This window comes from Hyposmocoma kahamanoa, unplaced genomic scaffold (assembly GCF_003589595.1).
Source record: "Hyposmocoma kahamanoa isolate Upper Pololo Valley unplaced genomic scaffold, ASM358959v1 66, whole genome shotgun sequence".
NCBI classification, from domain to species: Eukaryota; Metazoa; Arthropoda; class Insecta; order Lepidoptera; family Cosmopterigidae; genus Hyposmocoma; species Hyposmocoma kahamanoa.
The window spans coordinates 21,224,812-21,240,628 of NW_020653854.1; the positions used below are offsets into that span (position 1 = coordinate 21,224,812).

Below are 15,817 nucleotides of genomic sequence, written 5' to 3' on the forward strand. Positions count from 1 at the left end.
CATGTGCCTGTAATTTTGACCAGCACGCTTACCCTTCTAAACCGGAACACAGTAATGCTAACATTACTGCTTGGCGGCAGAAGTAGGCAAGGTGGCAGTACTTCCCAGGACGAACTCTTTCACAAGGAGCTCTACTGCTGCCAAATGTCTCAAATCTCATCGATACTAATATTTTGAAGTAACTCTGTTACATTTTCTAACCTAAGCCGCTAAACCAAATTTGATGAATTTTGGTATAGAGATAGATGAAACCTAGGTAAGGACATAGGCAACTTTTTGTCGCAAAAGTAAATTGTAAAGGGAGCGAAATAAGGAATGAAAGTTTGTATGGAAAACCAATCATTTCTCAAAGTGTCTGAAAATTCATACTTATGCCTTTTGCAAGAAACAGACAATATTACAGAATTTTTTTAACAATTACCCTTCAAGGTAACGTACATTTTTACACCTGTAGGGGAGAGCGGGGCTGAAAGTGCCGATTTTGACAAATCCTTAAACAAATCGGTTGTAACCAAATGCTACGGTTAGTAGGTCTAATGTATCTTATGTAAAATTTCATCTATATTTTAAATGTATACGAAGTTTTTGTGCATTTTGAATAGCTTTTTATAGAAAATTAATTTTATGAACAGCGGTGGTAAGGCACTACTGACCCCTCTCTGGGGCAAGTTGTGCCGTAGCTGAGGTCGGTTGTGCCGTTCATCATATTTGGCCTTTAACATGGACTAAAATGGACTTAGAAATAAGAAACTATACAACTTGATAACTTTATATTTATTCCTAATAAATAAAAAAAATCAACATTTTTATAGTTAGGCAATATTTAACTAAACATAAGCAATAAAAGACAATTCTTCGTGGTATAGCAAACACAAAGTATGTTCTATATTAATAATTTGTACTTAATTTTAATGTACACCCGTCTTCAATGACCGCGTCAGCAGCCCATTGTAACAGGTCCTGGGAAGTAGTTCTCCTCCTTTTTGCCTGTATTTTCTCATTCCATCAAACAAAATAATAAAGGTTAATAAAGGTTCGTGGGGGTTGGTTGTGCCGCGGCACAATTGACCCCTGATGAAAGGCACTTTTTACCCCGTTTGGACGACGTTAACATTTTATCATGTGACAAAAAAACAATCTGCTTATAGCGTTAAAATGGCATAAATTAACATTATTGGACAAATTGCAAATGTATTAGTATAACTCCCATATCCGTAGCACCAGAAATGCTAACTTGAGACCAAAAAGTATGAACACAAAAATATTTACTCACGTGGCGCTGGAGGACCCCTACACACACTATCGTTCCGTGTGCATCGCTGATGCAAAAAAATTGTCCGCCGTGTATGCGCTAGACCACCTGATTTGAAGATGAAATATGAACATAAAGCTATCTCTTTCCGTTTTTGAGATATTTGCATCGGCACAACTTACCCGCGGCACTATCAGCCCCGCTCTCCCCTACATACCAGATCATACCTCTCATATACAACTTTTATAAAAAGAAAACTAGGATTTCTTATATTAGTATAGTTGGAATAGAAATTACTACTACTACTTATATCGTCAAAGTCAAATAAATAATCATATATTCCATAGATAAAATTTTTATACTTGAACACGTCATTTTTTAAGCTACTGGGGCCTTACCACGAACTCTTATCGCGATTCAACTTTGAACCTAAACAAGTTCGTTTCGCTTATTTGTACCATGACGTCCTAAAAACAATCATCCAAGAGCATTTACACCAACGCCAGATCAAATCCTAAATTGAGCCGCAACTCCTTTGAAATCTATATTATTCATTCATTTTTCGTACCATGACATGCTATTTGACGTTCACGGTGCTGACTTCACTCGTTATTCACAACGAACAAGAAACTCTTGGAATTGCTCTTGAGTATTACAGTTAATATATATCAATAGTGACTACGACCATTATGATTTCTGATCTCCAATTAACCTAACCTAATACAGTACAATTTACTGCAACGAAATCACCCTTACTATGTATAATTAAAAAATCAAGTGCATAAAGGGGAGTTATTGCTAAACAAACTATATCTCAGTTAACTTATGAAAGATAATGCCTGTCTCATCACACCGTGTGAGTGCAATCAGCCACTGTCGTCGAGTCGTATACCCTGATGCCCACGATGATAAGCTTCTCGATATCATGCAATGTGGCTAAAGTATTGTAAAATATGGAAAATATAAAAGGAGACCAATCTTTTGAACCAATATATATAATATATAAATAGCAACAATGAGTTATACTCGTACATAAAAACGCATATAACGATTAATGGAAAATAGAGTTGTTCGGTTTTCGCGATTGTTATGAGGTGACATATAAAATGAAACTATTTTTTCGGATTTAAGTGAGTATATTTTTATTTTCAAACAAACCAACGTCTCATGGTCAATCTTGGTCAATCGTAAATCATTCATCTTGATTTTTCAGTTGCAATGTAAATGGTTTCATTTCCTGTGATTAATAGAGAATTCTTTTTAAAGTTGAGTGAAATCGTAAGTTTTAGTTACGACAAAAATGATACTTACGACAATCAGTGAAGAGGACGATATTTCGCCCCGATACTGTCCAGAATAAGCCGCGCGCAACTCTCACCCGTTATAAAACCGTAGTCTGGCCCCGCCACGGCCACAGTTTGGCCCGGTGCGTTGCCTCGCGAACCGCCACGCCACTTTTGCTCCTCACTCATCGTCCACACGCACGCAACAATGGTGAGTTGACTAAAGTATATTTCAATCTTAGAATTATTTATTTACATGTCCTAGAACTTGAAATCACACCCCGCTAACCGATAAGAACGTTGAAATTTGATATTAAAAGCTTTTCGCTTCTGAAGAATAAGTTTAAGTTAATGAAAATGTATATAGTCGAATCAAATGTGGGTTCATATTCAATTGTAAATGTTTAGTAGCAATAGCTCTCGCTAACGTTGAAGGAAGATATCATGAAGAAATTTGAAAGTTGAAGAAAGTTCACCTTTAAAGTGCTTAAGAAGCCCCAACCCTCATTGTGCCGCCGAGGTGGACTATTGCTAAAACCTTCTTAAAAGAGAGCCGTACCTAGCCGTGAGCGTAGGTTGGTGATGGTGATGAAGCGTTGTTCAGAAAGACTCAGGCGCCTGTAAAACAGGTTACACCTAGGAAATGAAACTATTTTTCCGGATTTAAATCCGGACAATCGCGAAAACCTAAGAACTCGATAGGTTACACCTAACTCAGAAATCAGGGACTTTATTTTAAAAACTGTAACGAGAAACATTATTGCAAGTAGTCAATGTTATGCTTAATAAATTGTCAACATACCTACTGTGCTATTCGTTAGTACGTTGATGATGACAAGTACAACATTTAGAGAAAACAAAGCTTCGTATTTTTTCTACAATGGTTGTAGAAAAAATCTATAATTTAGGGTAACTGCTTTGATGCGTTTGATTCGAATACTAAGGAGTAACAGGTAAAAAAGCCATTATTTTTTTTAGGTTACGTAAGTTTTGAACTATCAAGGTTTCCTGAAGTCAAATGCGCAACCTTCCGTGCTATAGGGCGATTGGAACAAAATTGTATCATTTGACTCACAGTTATACCAGCCGTATCGATACTGCTTAGGTCCTTTATTATTTACATTTATACGTTAATGGGAACATAAAGTAGGTACATAAAATGTGTATTGGAAATGATTCTTTTTTTTCGGATTTAAATCACATATTTATTTTTACAAACAAACCAACGTTTCGGGATCGTTACAGGTCCTATGATCACATACTTTTTGAATTTTCTCGATTTGTACACATTGGAAATGAAAGTAGTAGTGGGTTTAGTAGCAGTAACTGTAACTCCTTGTGAAAGAGTTTGATAAGGTTGTAAACCACTAATATGTCGTGATCAGGATCACGGCAATAAAGTAGGATACTTCGGTCCACAACAATTTATTTCATAGTGAAAAGGCAAAGAAATGCTGGAACAAGAAAAGGTATATTAAAAAACAGGTACAACGCTACAAAGCACTCCTTATTTAAATACTAATCGTGAGACAGACTTACCCCGACAGAATTACAGCCGAACTGCTCGCTACAGCAATTAAGCAGGAAGTGACAACGGAACGAAACAAAATGATAATGCTGAGGCAAAGTAATTAAAGAACGCTTCAAAATTTGAAAATAAGTGGCTAGGAACAGAGCAAACGTGATAATAAGGTGGATTGTCGATATAAGCGGGTCACATCGTCCCAGGTTCGTCCAGGAAATACCACCACCATACCTATTGCTGCCGCCAAGCAGTAATGTGACCATTACTGCGCTCCGGTTTAGAATGGCAAGGGTGTTGATGGAATTATAAGCAAATGCGAGTATCATGTGATCCCGGGACTGATTGCTTGACAAAAATAATTTAATTTCAGTCGCATCCAGTCCCGGATTCAGTAGCACCTCGAGAAAGTGGCAGTGCCCCTCAGATCTTTCCGATTAAAGCTACTGATACGATGCAACATGTGTTCGTCCCGTCACTAATCATAAAAAAAAAACAATTTTTCGGACCTAAATAGGGTGCATTGTTTTTTCAAACAAACCAGCGATTCGGGCTCTTTGGTGATGGTGACTTATTATAAAAAAGAGTGATTTGCATTAATGTTAAACATAACTGGTTGACGACTATAAGGTCTCAGTCAGCTGCGACAATAGGATCTGTTGTAAAGAGTCAGTTTGTTTTTATTTAAAAAAAAAACAAATAGACGCGACTAAGATCCGAAAAAAAAGTACAGAGTACTAACAAAACCGACCTCAAAAGTCATTCATCCCCTAGTTTGCCACTCTTATAGGTGGAATATTTTCTATTTCTATTTTCACATCTGAGGTTACCCTCTTTCCAACAAGAAAAGAATCATCAAAATCGGTTCACAAAATGTCCAAGTTATTGCGGAACATACATAAAAAAAAGCAATCAAATTGAGAACCTTCTCCTATCTTTAAGTCTGTTAAAAATACTTTCATTTCCAAAACTATCTAAAATTTCATCCTGGATGTGGCTTTATATTTATGTGGGACTATAGTATGGGGTACCGATGCAAAAAATATTAAGTTTATCCTGGACAAAGAAATATACGAGCGATTTCCGTGCCGCAGAACTATACTCTAAGCTGGGATTATTAACTGTACCAAGTTTGTGTATTTTACCGTTAAGTAAGTTTGTGAAACAAAGACCAGATCTAATCAGAAGAGCAACTGTACGAGGAAACCTGATAGTTTGGAGCAAGCTCGATTCTTGTCCTCAGAGAACATTGCAAAGAAAAGTTAAAGTTTCTACAACCGAAATTAATCGATTTTTTACATAATATATATTAATTTTTTTTTTTCACATAATTTGTTCCACGTAGTTTGGATTTTTCCATGTGATGTGACAAAATAGCAGTAGAGCTCCTTGTGAAAGAATTCATTCAGGAAAGTACTGCCATCTTACCTATTTCTGTCGCCAAGCAGTAGTGTGAGCAAAGCAGCGATCCGGTTTTGAAAGGTAAGGGTGCTAGTGAAATCACAGGCACATAAGACTTGTCAACGTATGTCACTAGGAATCATAAACATAAATAACATTGTGATTATATTATACCAGGGCTACAAATTGTGTTTTTTGTGGCACAAGCAAACTTTACTGTGCGAACATAGGCTGACACGCAAGCAAAACACGAAGTTCTCATATTCAGCAGATCCTAAAATTGAGCAAAACAATACCACTCACAAAAAATATAACCACTAATTTTCGACCCAATTTCCTTAGTTAACTTTAAATTACTCTGACTTAATTAAAGAAAATCGATAAATTTCATTTGATTCAATCAATTTGGTCGGATCGAATCAATCGATGAAACGAGACGCTGAATGGCACGTCAGCGAGTGGTCGAGTTTAATTCCCTTGTAATATACTGTAATTTGACCACAAGCTAACTAGTGTGCCCTAAATGGGAGACAAAGGAAGCCAACGCACAATTACAATGCGAGCTATTTTATATTATTAGACGACCTCGGTGGCCCAACAGTTTATACTGTAGGCACTGGATGAGGAAGTTCCGTGTTCGATTCCGTCCGTGAATTCCGTTGCTTTGGTACCCATAGTACATTTGACGAACTCGTCTCGCCCAACGGTTTGCAACGTGGTCTTTGAAAGTGAGGTCTCAGGTTCGATACCCGGTAGGACCAATTTGGGACATGAACTTTTATAAATAGGTTCTGGTTTGGGTGTTGTGGGTAGTGCCTCAGAGTGAATTCCGCTCCTCTGGTCCTCATTGTACAGGAAATTCCCTAGTTTAGGACCGATAACTGATAAGTCTCCCAGTGCCCGTTCTTGCCATAAAACTATATCCAAAAAAAATTATGAACCTACTAGCGGATCAGAACAACGAGCTATATTGTTATTATTGTCGAACGTATTATCATATCTGTAACAAAAAAGAAACGCTGTAAGTTTTTTGGGCAACTTGCCGTGGGGACTCAATTACTTTTATTTAATTTAGCCCTTAATTCTAATCTATTTTTTTTAAATAGCAAGTGACGGCATGAACAAATCGTATGCCTGGTGGTAAGCGACACGTGTGTCCCAGTGTCACCCAGAGCTTTCATTCGCAAAGATCTTATTTATTTAACTCAGGCCACATGACCCATATAATATATACCATAAGGAGTAACATACATACAAAATAATAAAACACTGTAAGAGGGCTGCTGGTGATGGTGGCGTTATGTCCTGTTGGATGAAATGTAGTAGTAGCCTCCGCAGTCTCCGCAGCCTCCATACATCTTACTTAGTAAGTTTAAAGTTCAAAGTTCAAAAGGGTAAAGGGTAGTAATGTAATATAAAAAGGTAATAATGTGATAAAGGGTAGTAAAGTAATGGTAATAAATCGTTTTATAAGTATTTATTGCGGTTTTAACAGTACTTATGATCTTAAAAATGTATATTGTACAAGAGATTTTTAGTAAAATGGTAAACGGTTTAAACAAAAATAACAAGAAGATGTGTTCTCTGCCGCGATAGAACAGGGAGTGACGATAGAACGAAACAAAATCAGAATGTGAGGCAAAAGAATGGAACAATTCAAAATTTGAATTTAAATATGAGCGAAAGAAAAGCGATAAAAAGGTGGGATGACGATGTAAGGAGGTGACACCGTCACAACACTATTTATAACTAATCTACACGAATTGCACTTGTCGGCGACGTGGCGCAATCTGGTGTCCTGACACCTGTTACCGGTAACCGACCGGGGAATCGTCTAATGTGAGCATTACTGCGTTTCGGTTATGAAGGGTATTTATAGGTGCTGCTGAAAGGTGGTACTTTCCAACTTACGTCTCATGTGACGGGCACAGTAGTGCCCCTCAGATCTTTGCGATATAAAGCTTTGAACGTCACTGCAACTGTTATGGATAGACGTGTCGCTTACCACCAGGCGCACGACCGACTTGTTCGTCCCATCACTAACTTTTTATCATTAAAAAAATTGAAAAATAGTGATACTTTTTTTACACAGTTCACATGTAGGTTATTTGCAAACAGTATTTCGTTCCCTTGTGTTGACAAACCTTGATAACTCCATATGTGTAGAGTAATAAATTAGGATACGAAAATATGGAAAACCACACTCCTCGAAGCGTAAAATCACATCACTAATATCGAACACATTGATAACGACTAATTTGACGTGTCGTGTCGTGGCTTCGGCCATCGAGTGGACTAGGGGTAGATCTAAATTGCTGATAACCATCTGTTGAAACTTACAAGTATATGAAATTAATAATAATAAAATTTATTTCGAATAACAACGACCCATAGTATGCTATGCTATAACCAATTTATAAATTATCACTTGTTGTCATTACACATTAACCAATTTATAAAATTTACTTAATATTAAAATATCATAAAATCCGAATAAAATACCGGTATTCAGTGCATCTGTTGAGAGCCACGATGCCAGCAGATACGCATGGAGACACAGACTCACAAACATAGGCTCCAAACTTATAACTCCTCTCTTTTTGCTTCGGGGGTAAAAAAACGGATGAAAAGTAATTTACCCTTAGAATTTACCTATGTCCAACCAATCTACAACGATAGGTGTATATTATTGTTACAAAGGGAATTAAAGTTAGAAAGGATCTGCTAAAAAAAATTGTTGCTCGAGATAAATTTTTAAACTTTTTTCTTCCGCCATTTTGTCCGTGCAAAGTGAAACATAATAATTTTTTAATTATTCACACGCTTTAGCGTGTCACTCATTTTGAAAAAAGAATAAAAAAGGAATGCGTCACAATAATGGCCAGTATTATTTTGAATTCGAAAAAGATTACTTGTCGACCGCCTCTCTTAGGTAAATACTAACTTATATATTTACAGTACTTTTAGGCGTTTTTTGTCAAATGACTACAAATTTCTCTAACTTTACTGAGGTTAGTAAGTAGAACACAATTTAGTCTTGCGTGTTCTGTGAAATAAGCCAATGAGAGAATAAAAAAGGTTTCATACATACAATGCTATCACGCCTATCTCCCGACACGCTACGCACCACAAAAGGGTATAATGGTATCCAAACCAATATTAGATTAATAATAATAATCACAACTAATTTCAGATATTACAATCCATAATATAGTGTTAGTACTGTAGTCTAGGCTCTACTCTATGAGTAGAACTACTGGCTGAGTGAATATAGTTTTGTATTTAGAATGTGTTTAAAAAAACAGAATAGAAAAAAGAACATCTTGAGAGATCTAGAAGTTGCCTCAAAAAGTAAATATGTGAAGAAATACAATAAATATCTGGTTTTGAAGATTATCCCAGTTTGTATTTATAAAGCACCTCTCGCTACGCAATCTGAGCTACGTCCCCAGGTTACAGTACCCATTAAGATGCTCCTTAATACCAGCAAATTACAATGAGAAAACGAAATCCGCAATGTCTAATGTTCGTTAAAATGTATTTACCTAAATATAATTACATACTTTACATTGGCTAGCTTCGGCGCTGGTTACAAGAATTAAATACATATATAGGAGGACAACGTTCCCAGCTAAGCAATACGAGCAAGTTTGATAAACATCATGAATACGCAGTTTGCCCACCTGAAGAAAGCATTCAAGGAATAACAGCACAAAGAGCCAAATGATAACCATCTAACAAAGAATAAGCGTAGGTATTGATTGCACGTTGTAGAAAGGAACCCTTGAATGTTCAATTCATTTGTATATAGGGACGTGGGCGAAAGAAGACCATCTTGATATCGGATTACAGAACCCTATTGAAATAAGCAAGATTTAATTTTGTCACGGGTTACGAACAAGCCGAGTTAATTAGTCTATTAAGAATTTTACGTAAAATTAATTTGTAATAAGGAAACTTAAGAAATATAAAGTTTATTGACTCTCACCTTGTTTTACTACCACGATATTAAATTGCTTGTTTGTGAAATTACTCCACTACTTTGTTATAATTATTAACACAGAGAAAAATTCATTCGATCGATATTCGAACGAGCTTCTTAGGTATACCAACCAGGTCGACGCTCTCCCAATTAAGCTACCGAAAGAACCAGCGACCTAACGAATTTTTCTACGTGCTTGATGCAGATGTTTGTTTTCGGTTTTTATGGAATTTTTTGCTGTGCAAACCAACACGGCGACACCTGTTTTTTTCCATGTGTTCAATGTTTGTATTATTAATAATTATAACAAACTTAACAAATTTAAATATCTAATTATGAAACCGTGGTAGCTTAATGGTTTTCAAGCAGAGGCCGTGGGTTCCATCCGGGCTCTAAGTTTCTCGGAATTCATGTGTAAAATGTAATTTAAATTTTACCAAGAGCTTTTCGGTGAAGGAAAACATCGTTATGAAACCTGCACGTCAAAGAAGATTACAACTAGAAGACAAACAGAATAAAAAAACTAGAAGACGTCTGACGAAGGAATTTTTTCTAAGTGTTCGATCTTTGTATTAATAATTATAGCTGTACTCCATTTGATTAAGTATTTAACTAAATGTAAACAATCTTGAGATGTCTATTTAATGAAATATACATTTATATAATGATTTTTACTTACCTTCGAATACAAAATAAAAATATTTAGTTTCATATGAAATTGCATGCCTATTTTTATACTTATTGATTTGTAAAGCATATGTTTCAATAAAAAGATTTATCAAGATTGTTTACATTTAGTTAAGTACCTAAACAAATGGACTATAGTGAAGTAATTTCACAAAAAAATATTTGGGTATAATGGTGGTGAATCATCCTGACATTCAATAAAACATTTAAGAATAGAATTTTATTTTTATAATAAAATTAAAGAAAACATTAATCGGTGTTAATTTTTATTATCATTATGGCTAAGTTTTGAAAAGCAATAATATATATTACGCCATCGGTACAAGAAGAACAATAGGTATATCTAATTGGTCATTGTGTCATAGTTTACATTTAAAGACGCATAATTCGTGTGTGATTTTCCTGTGTATTCAACGGTGAGGTACAATTGGCAGTAGGAACTTATTACGAAAAATATAATGTACTGACCTTAATGTGACAATAATGATATTTGATGTAACTTTAATTGTTAAATCATTGTAGTTAAATAAAAACTACTATTTAATTGACTAAAACACAATACGCACATTAAAGTAGCTCAATATGAAACATCTTTAGAAAAACGTTACAACTTAATTTGATGAGTTATGTTGTTAAAAATAGAACTTAAAATTGGTAATACCAAATAAGACGCGTAAAGTTAAACTAAAAAACAAAGAAATGTGAACTTTATGGGTTCGATTTCGATTATAGAAATTACCTCGTTGCGAAAACTGTTCATGGTGTATGAAGTTTGTATAGTATTAAGTATACTAACATTCCAAGCCAACTCACGCGAAATTCAAATTAAGAGTAATGTTTTTATTTTTCTGAATAAATCGCGCTCTTCTTTTTTGATTGAATTTTACAATGACTTCATTTATTTGTAAGTCAATGACTTCATTACTTATAAAATGTAGGCATTTTGTTCTTGCTTACCTGAGTAATTTTCAGATAAGTTTGTGACGATGCGACCTCTTTTATCGTCATCTTTTCTGGTTCCTGGCCACTTATTTAAGAAATTTTTAATAATTCTGTACAATAGAATAGAATAGAATCGTTTATTTCATGTTATCAAAGTCACAATATTACAATTGGAAATACAATGTCAAGGGATAACTATGATCGTCAGTAATAAAATTATAATAATATTAATGAATATAAAATAAAGTAGTATAACTACTGCTTGTCGAATAAAATAAAATTAAAATTGTTTCAAAAGAAACTCATCGACACTGTACAATTCAATATCCAATAAAAGGATTTTTAGTTGGGTACAAAACGTTTCATCGTTTCTAACACTTTTCAGGTCTGTGGGTAGATGTTCGTAGCATCGGGGACCTATTTATTACCCGCAGATTTCTAGTTGCAAGTTCGGTACGGTGGGCAACGGATTTTAGTGTTCCCGCGTTTCGTAACGCTCGGCCTCCGCCCGTACGTCGCTCATAAGTAGCCAAGTTTTTACGCGCATAAACTTATATCATAAATATATTGTGAGTACATGGTCATTATATTGTATTTCTTAAAAAGGTTTCTGCAGGTCTGACTATTGTTCTTAGTGCACGTTTTTGAAGAATAAATACCCTAATCGACTCAGTTGAATTACCCCACAGTGTGATGCCATAAGACATCAACGGATGAAAATATGCATAATACGTCTGCCTCAATACCACATTGGAGACAAGAGGACGCAGTTTCCTCAGTGCGTATGCAGCACTTCCAAGTTTTTGACATAGAGTTTGTATATGTGACTTCCAGTTCAAATTTGAGTCTAGCGTTAAACCCAGGAATTTGCAGGTGTTACATAATGGAATAATGGAGGTGATAATTGGTTTTGTTATAGAATTTCTTCCTGAGAACAACATAAGGTTTAACTTCGATTCGTTAAGAATAAGTCCATTCGCAGAGAACCACTCACACAGCTGCTCATACGTGCAGGCTAATTTTTCTTCCAACTCGTTGTAGGTTTTAGCACACACTATAAAGGTTGTATCGTCGTAAATGTAATTCTTTTTCTTCGCCATTTGCTTGAAATATTATTTAATATTTCACGATGATGTACTCTAATTTAGCTTAAAGAATAAAAATTGCCAACGAAACTAGGTAGAGAAAGCTAACCTGAAAATTACCCATACAGTTCTTAAATGTTAATACATCTACTAAAGTAGAGTATATGCTTTCTCTTCTTTATTAAGTATGCCGTATTAATTTGGGTCGTTATTGAACGGACATTTTGATTAACCTACAAGTGAAATGATATGACTGTAAATATTGAAAACAGCTGTTTCAATATAACGATGTATGTTCATGATGTTCCAATGTAAGTAATTGACTTGATATTCGTACTATTCAAAGCGCAGTGCAATGTCAAGCTACTTTAACACTTAAAATATGTATTACTAAACGTTATTTAATACTGAAAATTAAGCTAATTTTTTTTATGATACTCGTAACAAGTGACGGGACGAGACATGTCGTGCACCTGGTAGTAAAGCGTCATGCCTGTCATAACAGTTTCAGAGCCTTAAATCTCAATAATCTGAGGGTCGTATTCTAGAACACTACTCAATACTCAAGTCAGGACTTGAGTATTGCAGTGAGCACTGAAAATCATACTCAAGTCCTTGCCATTAGGTTCATATTTCCAATGCTTGAAATCATACTCAAGTCTGCTCAAATCCTGACTGTAGCATTGAGTAGAGTTCTAGAATACGACCCTAAGAGGTACTGCCACTGCACCCGTCACCCTGAGTATATCTCAGTTGACAAGTCTCATGTGCCTGTAGTTTCGCTAGCACCCTTACCCGTCAAAACCGAAACGCAGTAATGCTCGCAATACTGCTGGGCGGCAAAATTAAGTAAACTGGCAGTACTTCCCTGGATGAACTCTTACACAAGGAGCTCTACTGCTAATACAAGTAATTTTATGATGTAAAGAAAAAACAAATTACATATATACTTACTTACTTTGTGGCGTAATAACCCAAAGTAAGCCTCTAGGTCCTCTGGGACTGGTATTTTCAATCTCGAGAGTATATAGAGTTTTGAGACTTCAGCTACTTAATTAACGGTATTAATAAATCTATTAAACCCACAATAGTTTCTTATTTTGTTTACATGGGCTTGGCAACATTGTACAGTGGAGCTTAGTATAATCTGTGAAGATTGAAGAACACTAATAATAAAATCAAGACCTCTATTTGTAACTATATAAACGCCCTTTGTTTCTTACAAGCCCACTATAAAAATGAAAAATTTTTTTCTTAGGTAATTTTTTATTTTATGGTTTAAGTTAATAAAATACATACAAATTGAACAAAATATCATGTTTTAACTACCTAAATGACTTGCCTTAAGTATGAAAACCTAAGAAATGTATATTTGTTTTTTCAAACAAACCAACGTTTCGGGCCCTTACATAGTCACAGACCTTGAAATATGCGCGATTTAGATCCGAAAAAATAGTTTTATTTGTAATATGAGTAACAATCGCGAAAACATAAGAACTCATTATGGAAGCCTACTTTTGGAATAGTCTCGAAAGTTCCGTTTTTCCCGAAATTTTCGGGACGACACCGAGTCTCGATATATTTTTCCCGTGACGCGGAAACGCAGCGAGATTGAAAGTCTTAGGCCATAAATGCCAAATTTCCCTTCGACTTATGTAAGTAACACTATATTGTGTAGTAGGAAAACATGTCACGACTATACCAAACCATTTCCACATACAGTTATTGTAAATCTATAAAGGGTGAAGAGAGTAATTCCACCCATTAACACGTACAACTTTTGTTATAAGGGCCCCCATTGTATAAGAATGCGTTAGTTTATGCTAAATGTCTTGTCCACTCGGCTAAAATACATAGAACAGCTGATTATTTTCCGCGATTTCGAAGGGTTTCGTGTTTTAAATGCCTTCGGGAATAACGTTAACGTAACAGTTAAAGTGACCACCGTGTATGCGTGTTTTTGAACAAAACCTTGCCTTTATAATTGTACTAAGCCTTAGGTAAATCAGACATAATGGTATTGTAGGGCTGTAACTCAATGGCAAGTTAAGGATATCTTTAACTAAAAATCTAAAGGGTAAGTAAGTTCTAAGGGATACTTCCATTGACTTACAATTATATGGACGTCGGGTCCGCGCTAAAAAGTGTCCGCACTTGTAAGGCGCTAAAATCGTATACAGAGCGCGACACTCCGCTTTAGTCTTCATTTGTTCTACTGACAGCGCGATACTGCGATGACATTACAATTTAAATTTCGAATAGGTTGAGTTGGGACATTTTTTTCGTGGTTTTTGTATTAGACCCGTCGTCCATTTATTTGTAAGTCAATGGATACTTCACATTTATTCAGAGCGATGTTTACAACAGCATTTTTAGCACCCTCTGCTTATAATAACTTTTAAATTTGTTCTGTCATCCAAATATATCCTAGAAAATATTGCTATTTACAATTAAGAGTCTATACTACCTCTATTTCGAATTCAAATTTTTTCCCGTACTACTACGGTTAATTTTGCAAGGGTCGAATAGTACGGCCACTGGCGTTATTTCAGAATATTTTTTTTTCAAACGAAATGGCCTAATTTCGTTTTGAAAAAAATTACTTAATTAATTACTTATTTGAAAAATGTATATCGTATAGTATATGTGTTTTGTGTGTGTGTGTAAAGTACCTATTCAATACAGCGGTTTCTTTGTAAAACTGAGGTAAGTTTGTGTTTTTTTTCTATCGTGAAAATTTTTAGGAATCGTGTTCTACACCATATAGTAATCAGTGTATATCCTCAATTTTACTATATATTTTTTCCAAAGTGATTGATTCAACACTTTCAACGTTTTGCGGAATCAACCAAAGCAAACCAAAACCAAATTTGTGATAGTAATAGACTCTTAAGGACGCTTGTTTTTTCATATTTTTCATCTTTGTTTGACCGTGACTTTTTTTAAATGTATTTCAAGATAAAAGATAAATAAAATATTTTTATTTTTATTGAATATTACGGTATTTTCACTACCATTATATTCATCTATTTTTGTTCAAATACTCGAGTAGTTTGTTATTATTATTGATACGAATTATATCCGACAAACACAAAGAAAAATTAATTCGACCCGTCTGGACTCGGATCAATACAAAGACCCGCAAGAAGCACATAAAAAAATTTGTAAGATCTGCTGGCTCGATCCATGGCTCATTTGTAATAGCTGTGGCCACGTTAAGGCAACAGTCGCTAGTTCCAGTCCAGTCGAGTCGAAGGTATTTATTCTATATTTATATATTTGTTTTTGGGCGCACGTCGTCAATCCTTGGGTACCTGAGTATGGAAAGAGACGGCGTGGATGGCTAAGAAGGCGTTAGCGGGACGATCTTGATGGGTTTGAGAGGGAGCGGTGGGAGATCACCAAAGACAGGGAGAAATGGAGCATTTTGGGGGAGACCTGTGCCCAGCAGTGGGACATAATAGGTTAATAAAAATATTAAAAACATATTTGTCTTTGTTGGATCTTCGTATCAATAATGATAAATAAAATAGCTAAATACCGCACTTGAAGATAAACAATTCTCTCAGTTCACTATACTAGAACAGGATTAGAAATCCGAATGGATCATAATATTTATAATAGGGGTTAAAGTATGAAATTGCCGATTTGTACTGAAAATCT

General features: G+C 35.3%; 1 protein-coding gene across 1 annotated transcript in view; it reads left to right on the top strand.

Annotated features, from left to right (window-relative positions):
- The first annotated feature begins 2,656 nt into the window (after positions 1-2,656).
- LOC113232023 (tubulin alpha-1A chain-like) overlaps positions 2,657-15,817 on the top strand; it is a 57,625-nt gene continuing 44,464 nt past the window's right edge. The window contains exon 1 of the mRNA XM_026466646.1: positions 2,657-2,746. Coding sequence (XP_026322431.1) covers positions 2,744-2,746 — 3 coding nt within the window. The 5' untranslated portion in view covers positions 2,657-2,743. The remainder of the gene's footprint in view (positions 2,747-15,817) is intronic.